Here is an 18258-nt window from a genome sequence, read left to right on the forward strand (position 1 = left end):
TTCTTTAATGGATTGTTTAGATTTTGTAGGATTAATAGTTGGTTTGCTAGGGCCATAGTTGAAGAGTCCAAACAATTGTTGGTTCCAAAGTTCCAACAATTAGTCAGCATTATAATTATAAGTTGCTCCAATGATAGATCACATTCCCTATACAATAATAAAAACTACATTAACTTTAAATATATATAGGTATTCTTTTTCTGCAACTCATGATTTAGACATGCAAGGTGAGAAGGAGAATAGGACATGCAGGGTATTGGTTTAAAGTTTGGTTGGAATACGTCCATATTTTTCCTCTTGTTGACATAGACATTGAAAGTGTTGCGGTAAGTATCACATCAGTGTCCATATTTTTCCTCTCTTGTAGGTCACATTATCCTTGAATAACAAATTTACTGTTGAGTGCATATAGATCAGGTGAGATCTTCATTGTCTAGGTTGTGTATCAATAGTTGGTACCATTTGTGTGGACGATAAATTTCAATATAATTTGTAAAGGAGAGTTCATAATAAGTAGGAGGACTATTTTGAATCATCAACCAGATGAGGATGGATAATGATCAAGATTGTCATTCTAGAAAAGTAGTGAGTCGAGGTGAAACTTCTCAAAACCTCGAGTTAATTCTCCTAGTTTGACCGTTTCTTGGCCTCAACGATATGAGGATCGACTCGAGGCGTCTCCTCAAATTCACTAGCTTTGCAAGCTTGTTTTGGCTCCACAATCTTAACACTTTGAATCGATATGGAAGTACAAAATATAATGAAATTTGAAATCAAAGATTACTAATGTAATGTTAGGAGTGAAAACAAAACTTCACGTTGGTTAGAGAAGATAAATATATCTTTTATATAAGTAAAGACAGTTATATGTACTGATACAAGACTAAAACCAAAAGTAAAATCATGAGTATTCATGGCCAATCTAAACTATGTCATATCAAATAATTTTGAGTTGATTTTAAATGAAATGGAATATAAATAGCCTTATTAAATATTCGTTCCAAGAAAAGAATAGAATGTTCGTGCAGCTTTGAAGATCCCAACACATTCAAGACTAAAATTAATTCTGAAGTGAAATCAACTAGAAAAATGGTGATTTAGGACGCTAACCCACAATTTGACATAGGACACCAATGACCAAACTGATCAGTGAAACAAATATTTCATAATATTTTCACTTGAGCCATTTATAATCAATTCAAAAGTTAACATTTTCACTTGATACCTCTTCAAAAAAAGGAAGCTGAATTTACTGTTTTTTTTTTTTTTTGGTGGCAATTTGTTGATTATGAGAGACATTTAATGATATTGACAACTTCCTTTTATGCATGAATTGAATATATATATATATATATATTAAAAAATGGCATCTCACACAGGCTTGGCATAGTTGTAGTATATGTTTCCTTTAATTTAAGACAATCCAACACCCTTTACATTTAAACATACAACTACATCAAAACTTTTAGAATGATCGAACATGATCTTCATTACACTTATACTATATATATTTACAAGAATTGGCTATATATATATAGAAAATTGCATTATGAAGAGGCTGTCTTTCACTAGCTGCTCTTTTCTACCTCAATTGGAAGTTCAACGTCTTTATGCAATACGCAAATATGAATGCAAAGAAGGCTGCAAAACCCACCAAAACTCCTGCAACTGGTCCCATGAAGTTAGGATCATAACCGAAATGGCTTTCAATGTAAGATTTTATAGCAATTTTATCAGATGATCCAGGCACCGATATGGTCTTCTCAACATCTCCATACTGCGATATGATCAACCCGTACACGGTCCATGCAATAGGGCAGATCCAATAATACCACACCCACCATTTGGGAATTCTCTGAAGTTTCAAAAAGATAGTTACATTAGCTTTATGTATATGGTTTAAGTTGGTTCTCATAACATTCAAGTTGGAAAGGTGCCTTACCGGTCTTGGGACGAAGAATCCAGAGAAGAGGTTGAAGAGTGCATAGAAAGCTGCTGCAAATATGGCTGCTACATGGTGGTTTGGTGTAATGGACACAGTCATCATGCCATAGTATGTGAAGTAGAGGAAGGAGAAGAAGTTGATGAAGTAAAACCAGAAGAATTTTGGAGCTGTCCATTGAAAGCTGACCATGGAGTACACAATAAGAGTATAGTATGTTGTTTGAACAAGAATGAATGGGATCTCTACCAACACCTGCATTATTCACATGATTCAATTTCAATCATTGGTTCTCTAATATCAAAATGGCATGATCACATCCAGAAGAGAAACACATTATTGAAAATACTAATAAAATCCAGTTAACTAACTCACCTGAGCAAGGGCATAAGGCAAAGCAGAATACATTCCTGCAGCTCTTTCTCTATAGAATACAGTTCTCTCCACTGAAACTATGGGTTGTACAGTTTGGCAATTATTGATTCCAACAAATAATACAGCGGCATACATGGCCCCGATGACCATGGTGAGATCGGTTGAACTATCCCTGAACAACACATGAACAACAATTTAGAAAATAGTTCTCAAACAGCTGAGCAAATGAACATTTGCTCCCATAAATTATTTGGATGATTGTTAGGGAGGAAATAAGAATGTACCTTTTGGTGCCAACCTTCCAGAAAACTGTTCCAATCATGAGAGCAGCAGCCAAGGTGAAGAAGTATCTGACAAGGTTGTAATCAGGACTTCTCCAGTAAGTCCACCATTGTTTCCAAAGGCAACATTTCAACTGCCCCCATGCCGATTGTGAGTATTGACTCTCGAAATACAGGTCCTTGGCTCCAGGTGGAGGTGTGCTCAAGTCTGTTACTAGTTCCTTGTTTCGCCTATTTCAAGAAAATTCATTTAGAATAAAACAAAAATTTTGGAACATAATACTTTTTTTTATATCATTCATATTTTACTTACTTATACAAGGATGATGATTTGTAATGTTCAGCAAAGTCCATGCTGAGACGAACTTCAGCGGCTACAGAGCTTACTTCCAACATCCAAGTAGCTGGATTATACTTCTCTTTGATTTTGGGCACTCCAGGAATTGACTACAAACCAGTTAATCTAAATTGAGAGAACTATTTTTTATTTTAGAAAAGAAATAGATGAATTCAAGGAAGATTAAGTACCTCGAAATACTCGATGATCTTTTGAGAATTGCGACCCAAAGGTCCAAAGTAGATCACTTGGCCTCCTCTTTTCATTAATAGTAACTGAGATACACGATATCGAGTAAGTATCACACACTGTCACAAGGGATGGATGCAGAAAGAGAGAGACAGAGCAAGGAGAAATGTACTTACCTCATCAAAGGCTTCAAATATATCAATGCTAGGTTGGTGAATAGTGCAAACCACTGTTCTTCCAGTATCCACAGTGTTTCTAACAGCTCTCATGACAATGGCAGCTGCCCTGGCATCAAGACCGGAGGTCGGTTCATCCATGAAAATGATTGAGGGGTTAGCAACAAGTTCCACGGCAATTGTTAATCTTTTTCTCTGTTCGGTTGACAACCCTGTAACTCCTGGCAGCCCTACTATAGCATCCTTAAGGCTGTCTAACTCCACCAAGTCCATCACCTCATCCACAAAGACCTGAAAAAGACATAACCAACACAAACAGTTTAGTAATATATTTCTACATTTCTCAGGACCTATTTAAAAGACGAGATAATGTTATTGTTCTTACCATTTTTTCCTCTTTGCTGACTTCTTTTGGGAGCCTAAGGAAAGCAGAGTAAATTAAGGACTCTCGAATTGTGACTTGAGGAGAGTGGATATCATTTTGCTCGCAATATCCAGAAATTCTTGCAAAAGTTTCTTGTTTTTTAGGGAACCCTGAAATTCTGACATCCCCTTCAATATAACCTCCAGTTTTTCTTCCTGCTAAAACATCCATCAAAGTTGTTTTTCCAGCACCGCTAACACCCATTAGTGCAGTAAGGACTCCAGGACGAAAAGCACCCGTAACTCCACGAAGAAGTTGGAGCCTATCTTCTGTGACTCCTTGCTCTTTCATTTCCTGTTATGATTATAACAATCAACTATGAGTAAAATTCAATGCTGAATCATGAAAGAAAGATTGATGAAAAGAGTTTCTTCTTACAGGAGGCATGTCCACGTAGTAATTTACAGTGTCAAAGGACATAGCAAGAGGACTAAAAGGAAGGATCATTCCCTTCTTGGCTGGAACACCATTGGTCTCTTCAATTAAGGAACTTGAATTTCTTTTTAATCCATTGGTATTAGATTTGCTACTCATTCTTTGCATGTTCATTTCTCCTGGAAAAAATCAAACAAAGATCATGTGAGCAATATGATGATAACTGACCATTTTTACACACAGTTAGAATGATTTAATCTATTATGTTACTCACTTGTATTGTTTCCATCTGAAGCTGATAACGATTGAGGGAATGAATCTTTTTTCGACATGGGTCTTCTTAGTCTAGGTTCTTGTGAATCTTCTTGGTTAGCCTCCATCTCCGATGCTGTTTCTTCAGACATTATTGCTTGATGCTTTGTGAGTGCTAATACATGACAGAGTAGAATAAGTTTGATTAGAAGAGTTCTAACACAAATGATATGTCATACAGGCGGAACAGAATGAGAATTCTTACGATTAAGATAGGTAAGTGAAATGGTGAAAAGAATATTGAAGAGAATTGCAAATCCAATAATAGCTGCAACGCCAATCCAATACCAATTCCTATTGGGAAAAACATCAAAATTTTGTAGCACCTTCACACCCAAACTAACAGTAGTATTTGGAATCTGCAATAGGGTCAACCCAAGACATTCATAAACGAACTTTTCCATGTGTTTTTTCTTGTTTATTGAAAAGGGAAAGTTTTAGAAGAAAACTAAATCCATACCATCTTATTCATCCACCTAGGGGCAAACATTTCATTAACAGTTATAGCATTGAAACCATAAGTCAGGGGTGAAATCCAGTAACCCCATATCCACCACTTTGGAATTTCACCTGTTACAATAACAAAATAAGAGATTATTCTTTAATCACATACTCTATGTTGAGGATGCTATTGAATGAATCAACATTAACTAATTATGTCACCATGTCAATTGCTAAGTTACCTCTAGGAATGATAAAACCACCCAACAAGAATATAAGTAGAAGAATCAATGACCCTCCAGTGTTAGCAATGATCATACTCCTACAAATTCCAGCAATGAGTCTAAACACTCCAGCTGCCATTTGTTGCACAAGAAATATCAACAACAATTGCTTGAAGAACCTGAAAATTCCAAATGAATCCAAGTTAATAAACTAAATATGAACACACACCAAAGCTAATTTGAACTAATAATTCAACAAAAATCTCTAACCTGCTAGCCTCAGGAGCAAATCCAATTGTGTAATATGTAACCAGCAACCAAACAACAGATTCAAGAAGCGAAGTGGGTATTCCAAGAATGACAGTAGGGATAGTGTAAGTCCATGGAGGGTGAAACTTAAGATCTCTTTGCTTGTAAAACACAGGAAGTCTTGAAATAGTCATTGCAAGCTCAGAGAATCCATTAAACATATTACTAACCAAAGAAAACAAAAGAGCCCCAATAAACACAGCCCCATCCGATTCATCTCTGGTGTGCATTCTCGTCCTTAAGAACACCGTGGATGCTATAATGGCAACGATAATGATTTGAACAGTTTTGAAGATGTAAACAAACGAGTTTCGCTTCATCAACAACCATTCTTTATCGAAGCAAGCTTTGAGAAGCTCCATTTTGGGGACGACATTCTCAGAGAAAACCAGAGCAGCTTTATGACCACGAGACTTATCGTAAGGGATAGAGAGCTCGTTTTCTAACCTCAAACCGACATGGAAACGCTTGAATCGGCTGGCGAACTCCGATACCGGAACGTACCGGTACGGCTTTCTCCGATCAGCCCAATATTGTTCTTGGTCTTTTCTTGAAGTAACCTGCAATAAGTAAGAATCAGGTGTGACGCGAGTAGAGTAAGGGAATAGTGTGAGGAGTAATGTGGATCGTTGATGTGTTAACCTCTTGTAAGAAATCAGCGGTCCCTTTTCTTTCGGGGCATTTGAAGCCGCACGATTCAAAGAATTCAACGATGTGGTCACGTGGGCCCTGATAAACGATCTGACCCTCCGATACGAGGATGATGTCATCAAAAAGATCGAACGTCTCAGGAGCAGGCTGGAGTAGGGACATTAAAATTGTACCCTCGGTTAAGTGCACAATCTGTTGTAGGCATTTCACTATTTGATAAGTTGTTGAACTATCAAGACCCGTTGATATTTCATCCATAAATAATGTCTTTGTGGGTCCAACAATCATCTCTCCTGTATTAATTAATCACATATATGTTTGTCAATTTAATATTCAACACTTCTACGCTTAATAATTAACTAATCTTTTTAACCTGTGGTGACTCTTTTTCTCTGTCCACCAGATATACCCCTTATCATTTCATCTCCAACAATGGTGTCTTTGCAAATGTCAAGTCCAAGTATCTGTTGAATAAATACCAAAGACATTTTTTTTTTAATTTATATAATTACAAAAAAATGGCATAAAATGAGATAAATTCAAATATTCTTTTGTTAATAGTTTAGATTAAAACAAAAAGAGTAGGTGAGATGGAAGAAAATCAGAAAAGGAGGCTTTGGTTTGGTCGAGTCGTTAAGGATAGGAATTCATGCACAAAAAGTCATAAAAGGGAAACTTCATCCACCAACCATACCATTTTGATTAAAATAATAATACCATAAGATGAATTTAAAAATTATATATTTCTAACTTAATTATGCCAATTGGTCAAATTGATTGATTTGTTATTATGTCTTTGACCTTTTACTTGGGGAACCGGTAAACTTACTTTGAGAGTGTAGTCAGTAATGAGGCTGCTCTCAACTCCTTCCATGGCGGTTGCCTGTAATTTCCAATTTATTTTTTTAATCAATTTCTTTTTCTTATATATATTTAAATATAAACATGTTGGGTAATTAATAATTATGAAAGGATTAAATTACCTTCATGAAAAGGTCTACTTCTGCCTCTGGTTTGATCCCTGCATCCTTTTCTCTTCTAGCAAGCTCACTCAAGAGTTCTTTAAGAAAAAAAAAATTAATAATTAAGTCATTAAATTTGTTTGTTTAAATGGAAAAATTGGGTTGGCTTTTATTTATTTAGGTAAATAAAAAGGAAAAATACCATAACGAGTCCCAACTCCTTGACATCTAGCAGAGAAATCGAGGGTTTCTTTGACCGTCATAATTCCAATGTGAACATCGTTTTGGCTAATGTAAGCCGACGTTTTTTGTGGAACAAATTCTTTCAATTTGTGCCCGTTGTAGGTCACCCCTCCCTTCACCTGTCCAACCAAAATATATATAGTTTAAGTTAAAATAAAATAAAATTTAGTTACTATTTTTAATTTTAAGAAAATGTTGTATTTTTGTTTACCTTTAAACTTGGGTCTAATTTTCCTGCCAAAGCCAACAAGAGAGTTGTTTTGCCTGAGGATGGGGGACCTAGCAAAAGGGTCATCCTAAAATAATATACACCCAAAAAAATATATATATATCAATTTTACATTTTCCGTTATTGTAAATAAGGGATGGTAAATGCTAAAATTTATTTTTAATAGATAAGAAAATGTCTATCTTTATTACCTGGATGGTTTGACAATGCCAGAGGCATCTTTAAGGATGGTGAGTTTGGTTTGTTTAGCCAATTTTATTCCAAGCAAACTAATGGCCGATTCCACCATGTTCCTTGCCACGTTCGGCAGCGTCGGTAAAGCTCTGTTCCCGACATGACAATCTGCTTCAATGGTCAGATGTTCGAATCTAACTTCTACTGTAGGAAGTCGGATTCCAACTCTGCAATTTTTTTCCCAGTAAGTAAGAGATAGAAATATGATGTAAATAGGTTAAACATTTTTTATTTTTTATTTTTTGTTTGTGATAGAGACCATGAATGAATAAATACTGCACTCAAATATTAATGGACCTTAAAAATTGATGTGGTTTGGTGGCAATTGGAGAATAAAATGGTAATGGAAGTGCCAAATATTTAACTGATAATCGAACCAATTGGACAAAAGTGGAAAGAAGAAACAAACAAGTGAGGGCGGAAGTTACCGGTCAATTCTGTTCTTCAGCTTCCTCAAGAACTTCTCATTATCCTCCTCTGCAACTTTAAAAATCCGATCAATAAAATCCTGGCGGTCATTAACGCCGAGTTTCCGAACGTCAACTTCCTTATGAAGCGGTAAGTTTCCAGCGAGTCGAGGGTCGGGTTCATTAACGGACTGCAAGATGCTGGTTCTAAGACGGTCGTAAGTGGGAAGCTTTTCAATGGCGGCCCAACGCAGAGCCTCTTCGTCTTCATCGACTCGAGTGCTTCTGCGAGAAGGGTTCCCATTAGCAAACACATCTTCCATGCTCCAGCTTGCCCGGCTGAAACTCCGGCTAATACTCCGGCTGAAATTGCGACTAGTCCGCCGTTCCATTTTTTGGGTTTAAAATCCCCTGTTTTTCTTAGAAAAGAAACCCAGAGAAAATTTGTGTACAAGTGGAGATAGTTGCTGGAAAAAAGAATGGAAACAATAAAGAATTAAGAAGAAGAGGGAAAGAAAGATGGGATTGTTTTTGGGTTAGGTAATTTTGGGTCTCTGTTTCTCACTCTCTGGTGAAAGAGAAGAAGAAGAGAGTGGTAATTTTGGAAGAGAAAAGGAAGAAGGATTTATAAAGAGGAAGAGGAAGGGGAAAGGAAAGGTGCAAAGAGGAAGCCAATTTTTTTGGAATTAAAGAAATGTCAATTTTGGAGAATAACTATTTTTTTAAAAAAATATATAAAATAAAATAAAATAGATTTGGTATTTGGGTTGAAAATTATTCAAACAAGGCCAGCTGATACCCACCTTCCCCCCTCCCCCCCTTTTTTTTAAAAAAATTAATTATTATGGAGTTGAGGAGTCAGTCCAATTTTTTTTTTTTTTTATTTTCTGTTTAAATATTATTTCTATCTCTATGATTTCAGATTAGAGTTATTGTACTTTTAACTTATATATATATACACACACATATATATTAGTCATTGTAGTATCAAAATATCTATTTTGTGCATGTTTAAATTGATTTTTAAGTATTCAAAAATATTTTTTTTATATTGAGAAACAATTATCTAAGTATTTAAAAAGTGAATCCAAACATGTCCTTAGTATTTGTAATTTTAAAAGTGATTATTTTGGTTGATGGTTACAAAATTTCAACATAAATTCTATACATATTTGAAATTTTAATATATATATTTATAGGTACATTTCAAAAAATTTATCGAGCATAATGTCATGTTGACGTAATAAAAAAAAAAGTCAAATGACCAAAATAATGATCACTTCTAAAAAATATAGGGACCAAAACCTAAATTTTGAAAGAATAGGTACTACGTTTAAAAGACAAAACAAAACAAAAAAGTATAAAAATTAAAATAGAGATAAGTTGAAAGTATAGAAATTAAGTTAAAGTAGATGTTTGGAAGTATAGACAAAAAATATATATATAAAATAGGGTAATTTGTTTAAACAACAAAACGGTTGAAAATGTCTGTTTTTTCTATATTTATAAATAAGTCAAACTCATTTTGCTATATTTAAAAATAGTTGAATAAAATAAAGATTAAAATATAGATTTAGTTTATAATTTGAAAGTTTTTGTACATTTAAAATAGACTTACGAATAATGAGAAATAAAAATAAAGTGTATTAAATATTTTTAAAAAGTTGAGAGAGTAAATAGATAACTTTAATTGAATATAAAATAAAACAGTATTTAAAAATTTAATTTATGTTTTTAATTAGATAATATGATATTGAGTATTGCGCTGGATTACCTAACAAGAGGGACTTCCAACGGTTCACTTGCTGTTGCGCGCGCCCGCTCAGCCGGGGAAGAGGTGTGGACTTGTTATTTATTTATTTCTTTTCCCTTTTTCTTTTTATTCCATTTGGTTAGTGAGAAGAGGGAAAGATTCCACTTCCCATTTTCATTTACATTTTATGCTTAAATTTTTAATTTTGGGAAGTATGTTTAGTTTGGAAGAGTTCGAGGTTGTGGTTAAGTTCCATCGGATTTGTATGGTATATTTGTTTGACTGATTTTGGTCAAAGAATTGATTAAACTGATTAATTGCACGTTAAAGTGGTAAAAAATAGTAACATTAAATGAGTTAAAGTTTGTGCTTACTTGTATGAGAATAAGTTGCATATTATTAATTTGAAGTTTATCAAACTCATTTTGATTATGGGTAAGTTAGCTTAATTAAGTCTTGAGCCTTGACACAAAGCACTAATATACCTTAGAAAAATACGATACCAGCATTAGTTTGTATCATGCTAGTAGGATTATATATGTCAATTATACATGGCTTGCAAATGTATATATAGTTATTGATTGATCACATCAAATGTATCAAGCAAAGGAAGATCTTGTTAACATAAGTCAACATTCAAACCCTAGAGAATGATACAAAATAGTAGTCATCACATTGTATGACATGTTTGAAGCTCTTGAGCTAACCCTCATCATGTTTTCTTGTTGATTTCAAGTATTTGAATTGTCTATGCAACTAATCAATTTGAGTTTGGTGTGACTTCTAGTCTCATTTAGTTAGGTTATGATCCACTTGAACTAGGTGGTTACTCATTAAGTTGGACTACAATTTTCTACTTGAAGGAAGCTATTGAATCTTTGGTTGCATCTATTTAATATGTCTCACTTAATTGAAGAACGACCTGCACTCGACTAAGAAACTTCTATCAAGTACTTAAGTATTCATGTGTTTGGATAAAACCTAGCTAGTTTGATAAGAAGAGAACAAAAATCCAAAAGATCAAAAGAGAAATGTTTGATAAGAGATTGATTTTCATCTAAAGTTGGTCAAGATAGAAGGTAGGTGAGTGATCAAGATGAATGTGGGGGGGTAGGTGACCCCAAAATAAATTTCATTTTTTCATATACTACTAGTGATCTTCTTTTTCCCTATTGAAATTAAAAAAAAAAAAAAAAAAAACTTTTTAAATTATGCTTTAATTATCTAAGCTTATATTTAAGTTTAGAGATACTAATAAATAAATTAAATGATAATATATTGAAAACAATCATATCATATAATTTTCTTTTTATTACTACGTTGTGATAAAATTATTATATTTTGTAGATGAACTACATAATGATTAATATTACGTACTTTAATACAAAATGAAAGATGATTTGAAAAATCTAAACTAAGTAGCTATACCACTAAGGGACCAATTGAAAGTGGAAAATTATTGAAAAGCAATTCTCTACTTAACTATATATAAATTATATTTATATATAGTTGGAAAGACCAGTCACCCACAAAACCTAACATGAAAGGGGGGAAAATTGCAATAGGAAGTGAGAGTTGTTGGGAAAAAAAAAAATCATTTATCTCTTCCAAAAATTAGGCAAAAGGGGTCCACTTTTGAAGGATGATTTGAATATTTAATCATATAAATGAGTTTGTCGATATTTAGATTAAAAAAAACATTGAATAGATAATTTTTTATACTATAACTAATTATTATAAATTCTACCCTAAACTATTTATTGGTATTTATTCCATCTTTATCTATTTAGTAAAATATCATTATCTATCAATGAGTGATAAATGACCGTAACAATTGATTATATTTGTAAACAAGTTAGTTCATTTTTCTATTTTTAAAAATAATCATAAGTTAATTATTGAAGATAAGTGGCTAAAAAAATGGTTAAATCACCCCTAAATTCAAAAGTTTAAGCGGATAAATTTCAAATAATTAAATATTATCAGTACTTTTACAATATTCTCATAATTGTGAACTTTGAAATTTAATTTATAAGAAAAAAAATTAATTAGTAAAAATGATTATTAATAAGATAGAAAACGATATTACAATCATTTGGACACAAGTATTCATTGTGATACTTGGGAATATGAAAAATTTTAAAAGAGAATATATCAACCAATTAGGTCTATTGATTGTAAAGTAAAAGGCAGCAATGTCCAATCTAATTTCCGCTTTGTGGAAAAGCTTTCAAACTTAAATCACATTAAAAAAAAAAAAAAAAGGTTAAAAAAATCGGTCTTTTTAAATAAAAAGGCAAACTTAAAATAAGGCCGGTTTAATAAGGTTAAATATTTTGTTCATATTAACAGGCTAAAGGGATAATAATATCTGAATTAATTCATGAGATAATATTATAAAATTTAACTATGATACCTTGAATAAATTATAAATGGTGATTAAAAAAGATTTTTTTTTTTTTTTTTAAAAAAAAACAAAACATTTGATTAAAAAATGTCATATATAAAGCTGTAGATCAAATGAAAAAAGTAGTATTTTGTAACATTTTCTTGAACCAATAGTTTATTAATTTTATCTTCTAATTTTTGAAAAACTTATCTAGAATATGGACATGGGTTCAAAGGCAATAACCTCAAAGTCATTAGGGTTTTGTTGGCTATTATGGTAGAAGAGAATCAAATGTGAAACTATATACATAAAATAATGTTCCAACTTTTTTTTGTTGTGTGTGCAAAGATATGTGAAGCCAAATATATTTCAATTAGTTTGAATTTGTGTAGAAAGTTTTGTCAAATCATTCTCTTATGCAAAGATTAATTAGTTTTTTTGTGGTCTTAAGGTTGCTTAAGTAAGACTTGCTTTGGTAAGTTTTTCAAACTTTTTTGAACTATGTCAATGTGAAAGAACACTTGTATTATTTTGATTAAAAAAGTGTAACTAAAGATAAAACCAACTATATATTCTTTTTTCATGTTAAGTGTTCAAAAATACTTATTAGAAATGATTACAAGAATTGAAATAAAGGGTTGAATGTTGATGTAGAACAATTTAGTTAATTAAAGAGGGTGAGAAAAGGGTGAGAAAAATGAATGACTTAGTTTATTTTATTAATATGAGATAAATGATACATATTAATATGAACACAACAATCAACTAGATAATTAAAATTTAAAATTAAAATCAAACAAAAGAATGTAACTAGACTACCAACAGCTTAAAATGATATTTTTGTCATGATATACAATTGTTTACACATGTACCAATCCTTCTGAAGTCCAAACATAGGCAATCAAATCTCTTTTTTCCCCATAAAATTAAATTATGTACATAAAAGTCTTTTAGTAAATGTATAGATAAATGTGTGGTTAAAAATTTGAAAATTGAACTAGGAAAAGCAACAGAACCAAAACAGATCCCACAGCCTAGCTTATAAAAAGTCTTTGGTAGTTGAGTTTTGTCTTTCATGTGTGCCCTAATTTGATATTGTTAGTTGAGACTTTTATGTATTTGATTCCATGGATTTTGGATTCATGATGTTCACTTCTTTTTTCCTGTTTATCTTTCTAAAAGAAAGAAATATGCATGGAACGTCACGTTTATCACATGTCATATGTCAAATATAACAGAAAGAGTTTAAGTTTAGAGGGATTGATTTTAGTGAAAATGATAATTTCTATATAAAAGTTATTTATTATAGCAATTTTCATATAGTTATCTTTAAATTTGATTTTAAGCTTTTAAATGATATTTTCATATGGTTATGAATTGAATTAGGCGTAAAGTCCATTAGTTGCAACATATAAGATATGACAACCCAAGTGCCAGAAAGGAAAAAAGGGTGTGGTTTCCAAGACTTGATAGTCGAGTCCAGGAACAACCCGACTCCCAAAAGTGGTTAAAAATGACCTTTAGCTATAAGTTAAGTTGGATGACTGGCCTCAGTGTTCGTTTACTGACACCAAAAGAGCTCACGTATGCATGTCAATGCATTGTTGGACACCTCAAGGGTATAAAATTATGAAACACCCCAAGTCGTGAGGTAGGAAACATCACCATACTCGCCTTGAGACTATTTCTACTCTGTACTAACTTAAGCATTGGAGTGTGTTGAAGCAAGCACCACACTGATGTTGAGATTTTGTTTTACAAGTACATGTGGACTCTCCACAATCAAATTTACCTTGAACACTAGAATCATGCATCAACACTTGTACTGAAAAATTGATTTTAAATGATTAAAGACATGTTTAAAATTGAATTTAACTATTTCAAAGTCACTCTAAAACATGTCTTTAATTGAATGAAAGTAAGACTATGCATTTGATAGATCTGTTTTTGTAGAATGTTTTTAGTACTATAAACCTTTTAAGAGAAAAACTTAGGGCCCGATTGATGACGTTCCTATTTCCTATTTCATGTTCCTATTTCTCATTTTCTAAAAAACTAACTTTTGTTTGATAGTTATTTTATTTTTTGTTTCTAGAATTTGATAAACGTTTTAAAAAATTAGGACAAATTTGACAAACTACAAAAAGTATTTTCAACCAATTTTGTTTCTGTTTTATACAATACTGTTTCTTTTATTTATTAAAATTTGGACTTGGTGGCTTGGTAGTCATGCATGCTAAATCTATCTTTTCACTTTTTGGTTGTGTGTTTAACTCTCCAGCTGAGCTCTTTTATTTTGTTTTTTATTTTATATTTATTTCCATATTTCCATATTTTATTTATTTTCTTTATCAATTTTATTATTTACAAAAATAATTCTGCTATATTAGATTTTATTTTAATTTTGAATTTTAAAATTCTCCAATATTTAAATTTATATATTATTTTAATTTTTGATATGTATATTATTTTTTTATATTCCTTTTGAGTATTAATTTTTACGATATACATGTTTAATACATTATTTTAGTCCTAATATTTTTAGTATATTTGAAACCGAGTAGAATTTTATAATATATATAAATTTTGCTGACTAAGACATTAACTTAACTTTAATATTTTGCAACCACAACATTTACAGAGTAATATAATTAAATTGGATTTGATTCAACATTATTTAAGACAAATGGCTTGAGTTAGAGATGACAGTATCGATCAAATTTGGACAACATATGAAAGATATGATACAACTTTTTTTATTATATTTAATTGCCATCGAAACTTACTTGTATTAGATGACATAAACTTCTAATAATTTTTTTTGATGTTTAATGTACGACATATCTTTATATTGTTAAGAAAAAAAAAAAAAGAAACAAGAACTAGTTATCAAACAAGTTTTTGTTTCTATTTATTTTTTTCTCAAGAAAAAGTGAACAAGAATAATTATCAATCATATTCATATTTTTGTTCTCAGAAAAGAGAAAATAGAAAACAAGAAACAGTGAACAAGAAATAGGAAACATGAAACGAAAACGTTACCAAACAAGTTTAATTTTTATTTTCTAAGAAAATTCTTTCATGCATGTTCTACTATATATATATAAAAAAAAAGTTGAATTTTATTTGTATTTAACAAAACTTGAAAACTTAAAAAGTATTTTTATTTTATAAAAATTAAAAAGTAGAATTAGTAATCATAAAGTTAGCAAATGGTTTATTAAGATATATATATTTCCTATAAAAAAGAAAGCATATTCGTTTTATATAATATAAGTTGCATGGAATTATTGGATCCACTAGCCAAATTGGAGATAATTTTTAATTGATAAGATTAGTAAAGAAATCATTCAATTATCAAATGTATTGGCGGCTAAACGAACTAATGAATTAGAATAAAAATACTTTACTAATAAATAATTAACAAATGCAGTGATTTGTATCACGTTTTACATTTTTTCCCATTTATATTAAAAATCATATAGAGAGAGGGAAAAAAAGAAAAAAAAAAAAGAAAAAACAAAGGAATTGGTTGGTGAACGTCAAGCCACTGAAGGGAGACAGTCAACTAAGTTACACTCTTCTTCTCTCTCATCATCAATATGCATTTTTTTTTTTCATTTTAAATTATTATTATTTGGTTTATTTGAGCAATTGGTAACCATCTATATCTTTTTGTTTTTTCTTCCAAATCTATTTGAGTGTTACTTTAATTAATGAATTTGGATCATTTGTATCAAATTTGGGAATTGTGACCCCAATCCAATTCCCTCAACTTCAAAATTTATGGCCCTCCCTTAATTTTAAATAAGATTTTTAATATATAAAAAAATCCAACAACCAAAATATATATAAGTAAATGGAGTCTGTCTTTTTTTCCCAACAAATTTACTTGACCAGCATGATGTCACATTACTAACTCAGACATAATTCAATAGTTGGGTTATACTTCCGTTTAGTAATCATTTTTTTTTTTTAAAAAAAAAATTAAGTCTATTACTTGCATCTCTAAATTTCTTTATTTGTTATCTACTTTTCACCAATAATTTAAAAAATCAAGACAAATTTTAATAACTAAAAAAAGTAGCTTTCAAAAAGTTGTTTTATTTTTTGAATTTGGCTAAGAATTCAACTATTGTACTTAAGAAATATGCAAGTTTTTGTAAGAAATGTGGATGATATAGGCTTAATTTTTTAAAAAAAATGTTACCAAATGAGCCAAAAATGTTTGTTTACTCTTTTTAGAAGTCATAAAATTTAACTTATACACATATATCTTCTATATATAAAAATAAAAAGAGCATCACCTAACAACAAAAATAATCTAAAATTTAAGATTGTTTCAAATATAGAAAAATGTGTCAACTTATTTATAAATATAGTAAAATATCACACTTTAAACATCTATCAGTACTTGTCACCATCTATCACTGATAAACAATGCCATTTTGTTATATTTTCAGTAATTTTATTATTTAAAATAATTACCCTAAAATTTTATGTATGTTGAGTTTTCTTTTGGTAATATAGGATGATTCAAACCACAAATCTTTTAATCATTGATAGATTCGTATACCAGTTGACCTGTGTTCATATTGACATGTAGAGTTATCTGTTATATAGATTGGATATTTGCATGTTTCAACATTTAGTTAGTTTTATATTTTATTGTTAAGGAGTTGTCATAAGAAAACAGTATTTTATAAAATTTTAGTTATTTTGAACCTAATTCAATTAGTCTAGACATATATTTTTTATGAAAGAATTCAATAAATAATAATAATAATATTATGATTAAAACATTTATTATTGATGTATATATTATCAATAGTTGACCACGTGAATAGAAATGGAAAAGTAGGAAGATTCCTTATGGCTTGTGGTATTGTAACTTATTTATATATAATGTCTTTATATTCCCAAATTGGCAAAGTCCATTATAAATTTCTTGTCATATAATTGGTGGAATATTGCTTCTTCTTCTCTGTTTCTTACATTTCCTTCCCCAATTCAATGCTTCTCTCTCCTCATCTTCACATTACAAAAGGTACCAATTAAATGCTTTTGATTTCATTTTACCAAGTTTTTTTTAAGTATATTTAATAAAGTTTTTATTGTGAATTTACTTACATTTAGGGAGAATTTTTTTATATACTAAATTCCATCACCTAATTTTCTTCAATGAATTAATATTTATTGAGTTTGACACATTTTATTTTATTTTTTTGAGTTGAAGAAACATCCATACTCTAAACACAAAGGTTAAAAGTTTGAATTTCTTATCTTTGTATTTTTATCAATTGAACTAAATGGAAAAAAATATATATATAATTATTTTTAGTGATTATAAATTGATTTTAAATGAAATCAAGTAAAAATAGCTATAAACTACTTTGGAAGAGTTGAAATTAATTCGCTTCTAAAAGTAAGGTCTAAATTCATATACATATTTTTTTTGGTTAAAGAATTAGTATAAATATAACTATAAATATTAATTTTGTGATTAATACAAACAATTTTCAATATATATGTTGGACACCAGTTAATACAATTTGATTGCTTTATATCAATCCTTAATTTATGAGTTAAATATAGATGGTTCAACATTATTGTAAAAAATAAAAAACTCCTAAATTGAAGCAAAGATAGGGTTTCACCATTTTTTTTATGATGGAATATGTTTTAATAATTATTGAAATATTTTTTTCCTTAAAAAAATGGATTAAATGTTACTATCATGCTAAAGTGAGTATACTGATAGCGCAACCGACATAAATATGTGTTAGTAGTGTTAGATCTAGAGCTTCATGATAGAGCACACATATTCATATTAGGTTAGACGTTTAGGCCCATAGCTTCTATAATTGTATCAATATGTGTTATATATCATCAATATTCAATTTTATGTCCAATAAATCTAGATGCTTAGATATTCAAAAAAATATTTAAAAAATTTATACCATATATGAAACTTACTTTTGTATCTTTTGGATCTATTAAGAAAA

General features: G+C 30.5%; 1 protein-coding gene across 1 annotated transcript; it reads right to left on the reverse strand.

Moving 5' to 3' along the window:
- Positions 1 to 1320: 1320 nt before the first annotated feature.
- Positions 1321 to 8772, reverse strand: LOC120084947 (ABC transporter G family member 29-like). Its single transcript, XM_039040760.2, has 22 exons — positions 8133 to 8772; positions 7662 to 7871; positions 7453 to 7537; positions 7201 to 7360; positions 7020 to 7096; positions 6866 to 6919; positions 6410 to 6500; positions 6028 to 6329; positions 5347 to 5945; positions 5095 to 5255; positions 4872 to 4981; positions 4617 to 4770; positions 4374 to 4526; positions 4103 to 4278; positions 3686 to 4018; positions 3301 to 3591; positions 3127 to 3210; positions 2912 to 3045; positions 2602 to 2829; positions 2318 to 2489; positions 1943 to 2197; positions 1321 to 1855 (listed from the first exon to the last, which is right to left on the reverse strand). The coding sequence occupies exons 1-22, from the start codon at positions 8501 to 8503 to the stop codon at positions 1583 to 1585; spliced, it is 4473 nt and encodes a 1490-aa protein (XP_038896688.2). The 5' UTR covers positions 8504 to 8772; the 3' UTR covers positions 1321 to 1582.
- Between the last annotated feature and the right edge of the window lie 9486 nt (positions 8773 to 18258).

This window comes from Benincasa hispida, chromosome 1 (assembly GCF_027475165.1).
Source record: "Benincasa hispida cultivar pf3 chromosome 1, pf3_genome.v1.1, whole genome shotgun sequence".
Classification (NCBI taxonomy): domain Eukaryota; kingdom Viridiplantae; phylum Streptophyta; class Magnoliopsida; order Cucurbitales; family Cucurbitaceae; genus Benincasa; species Benincasa hispida.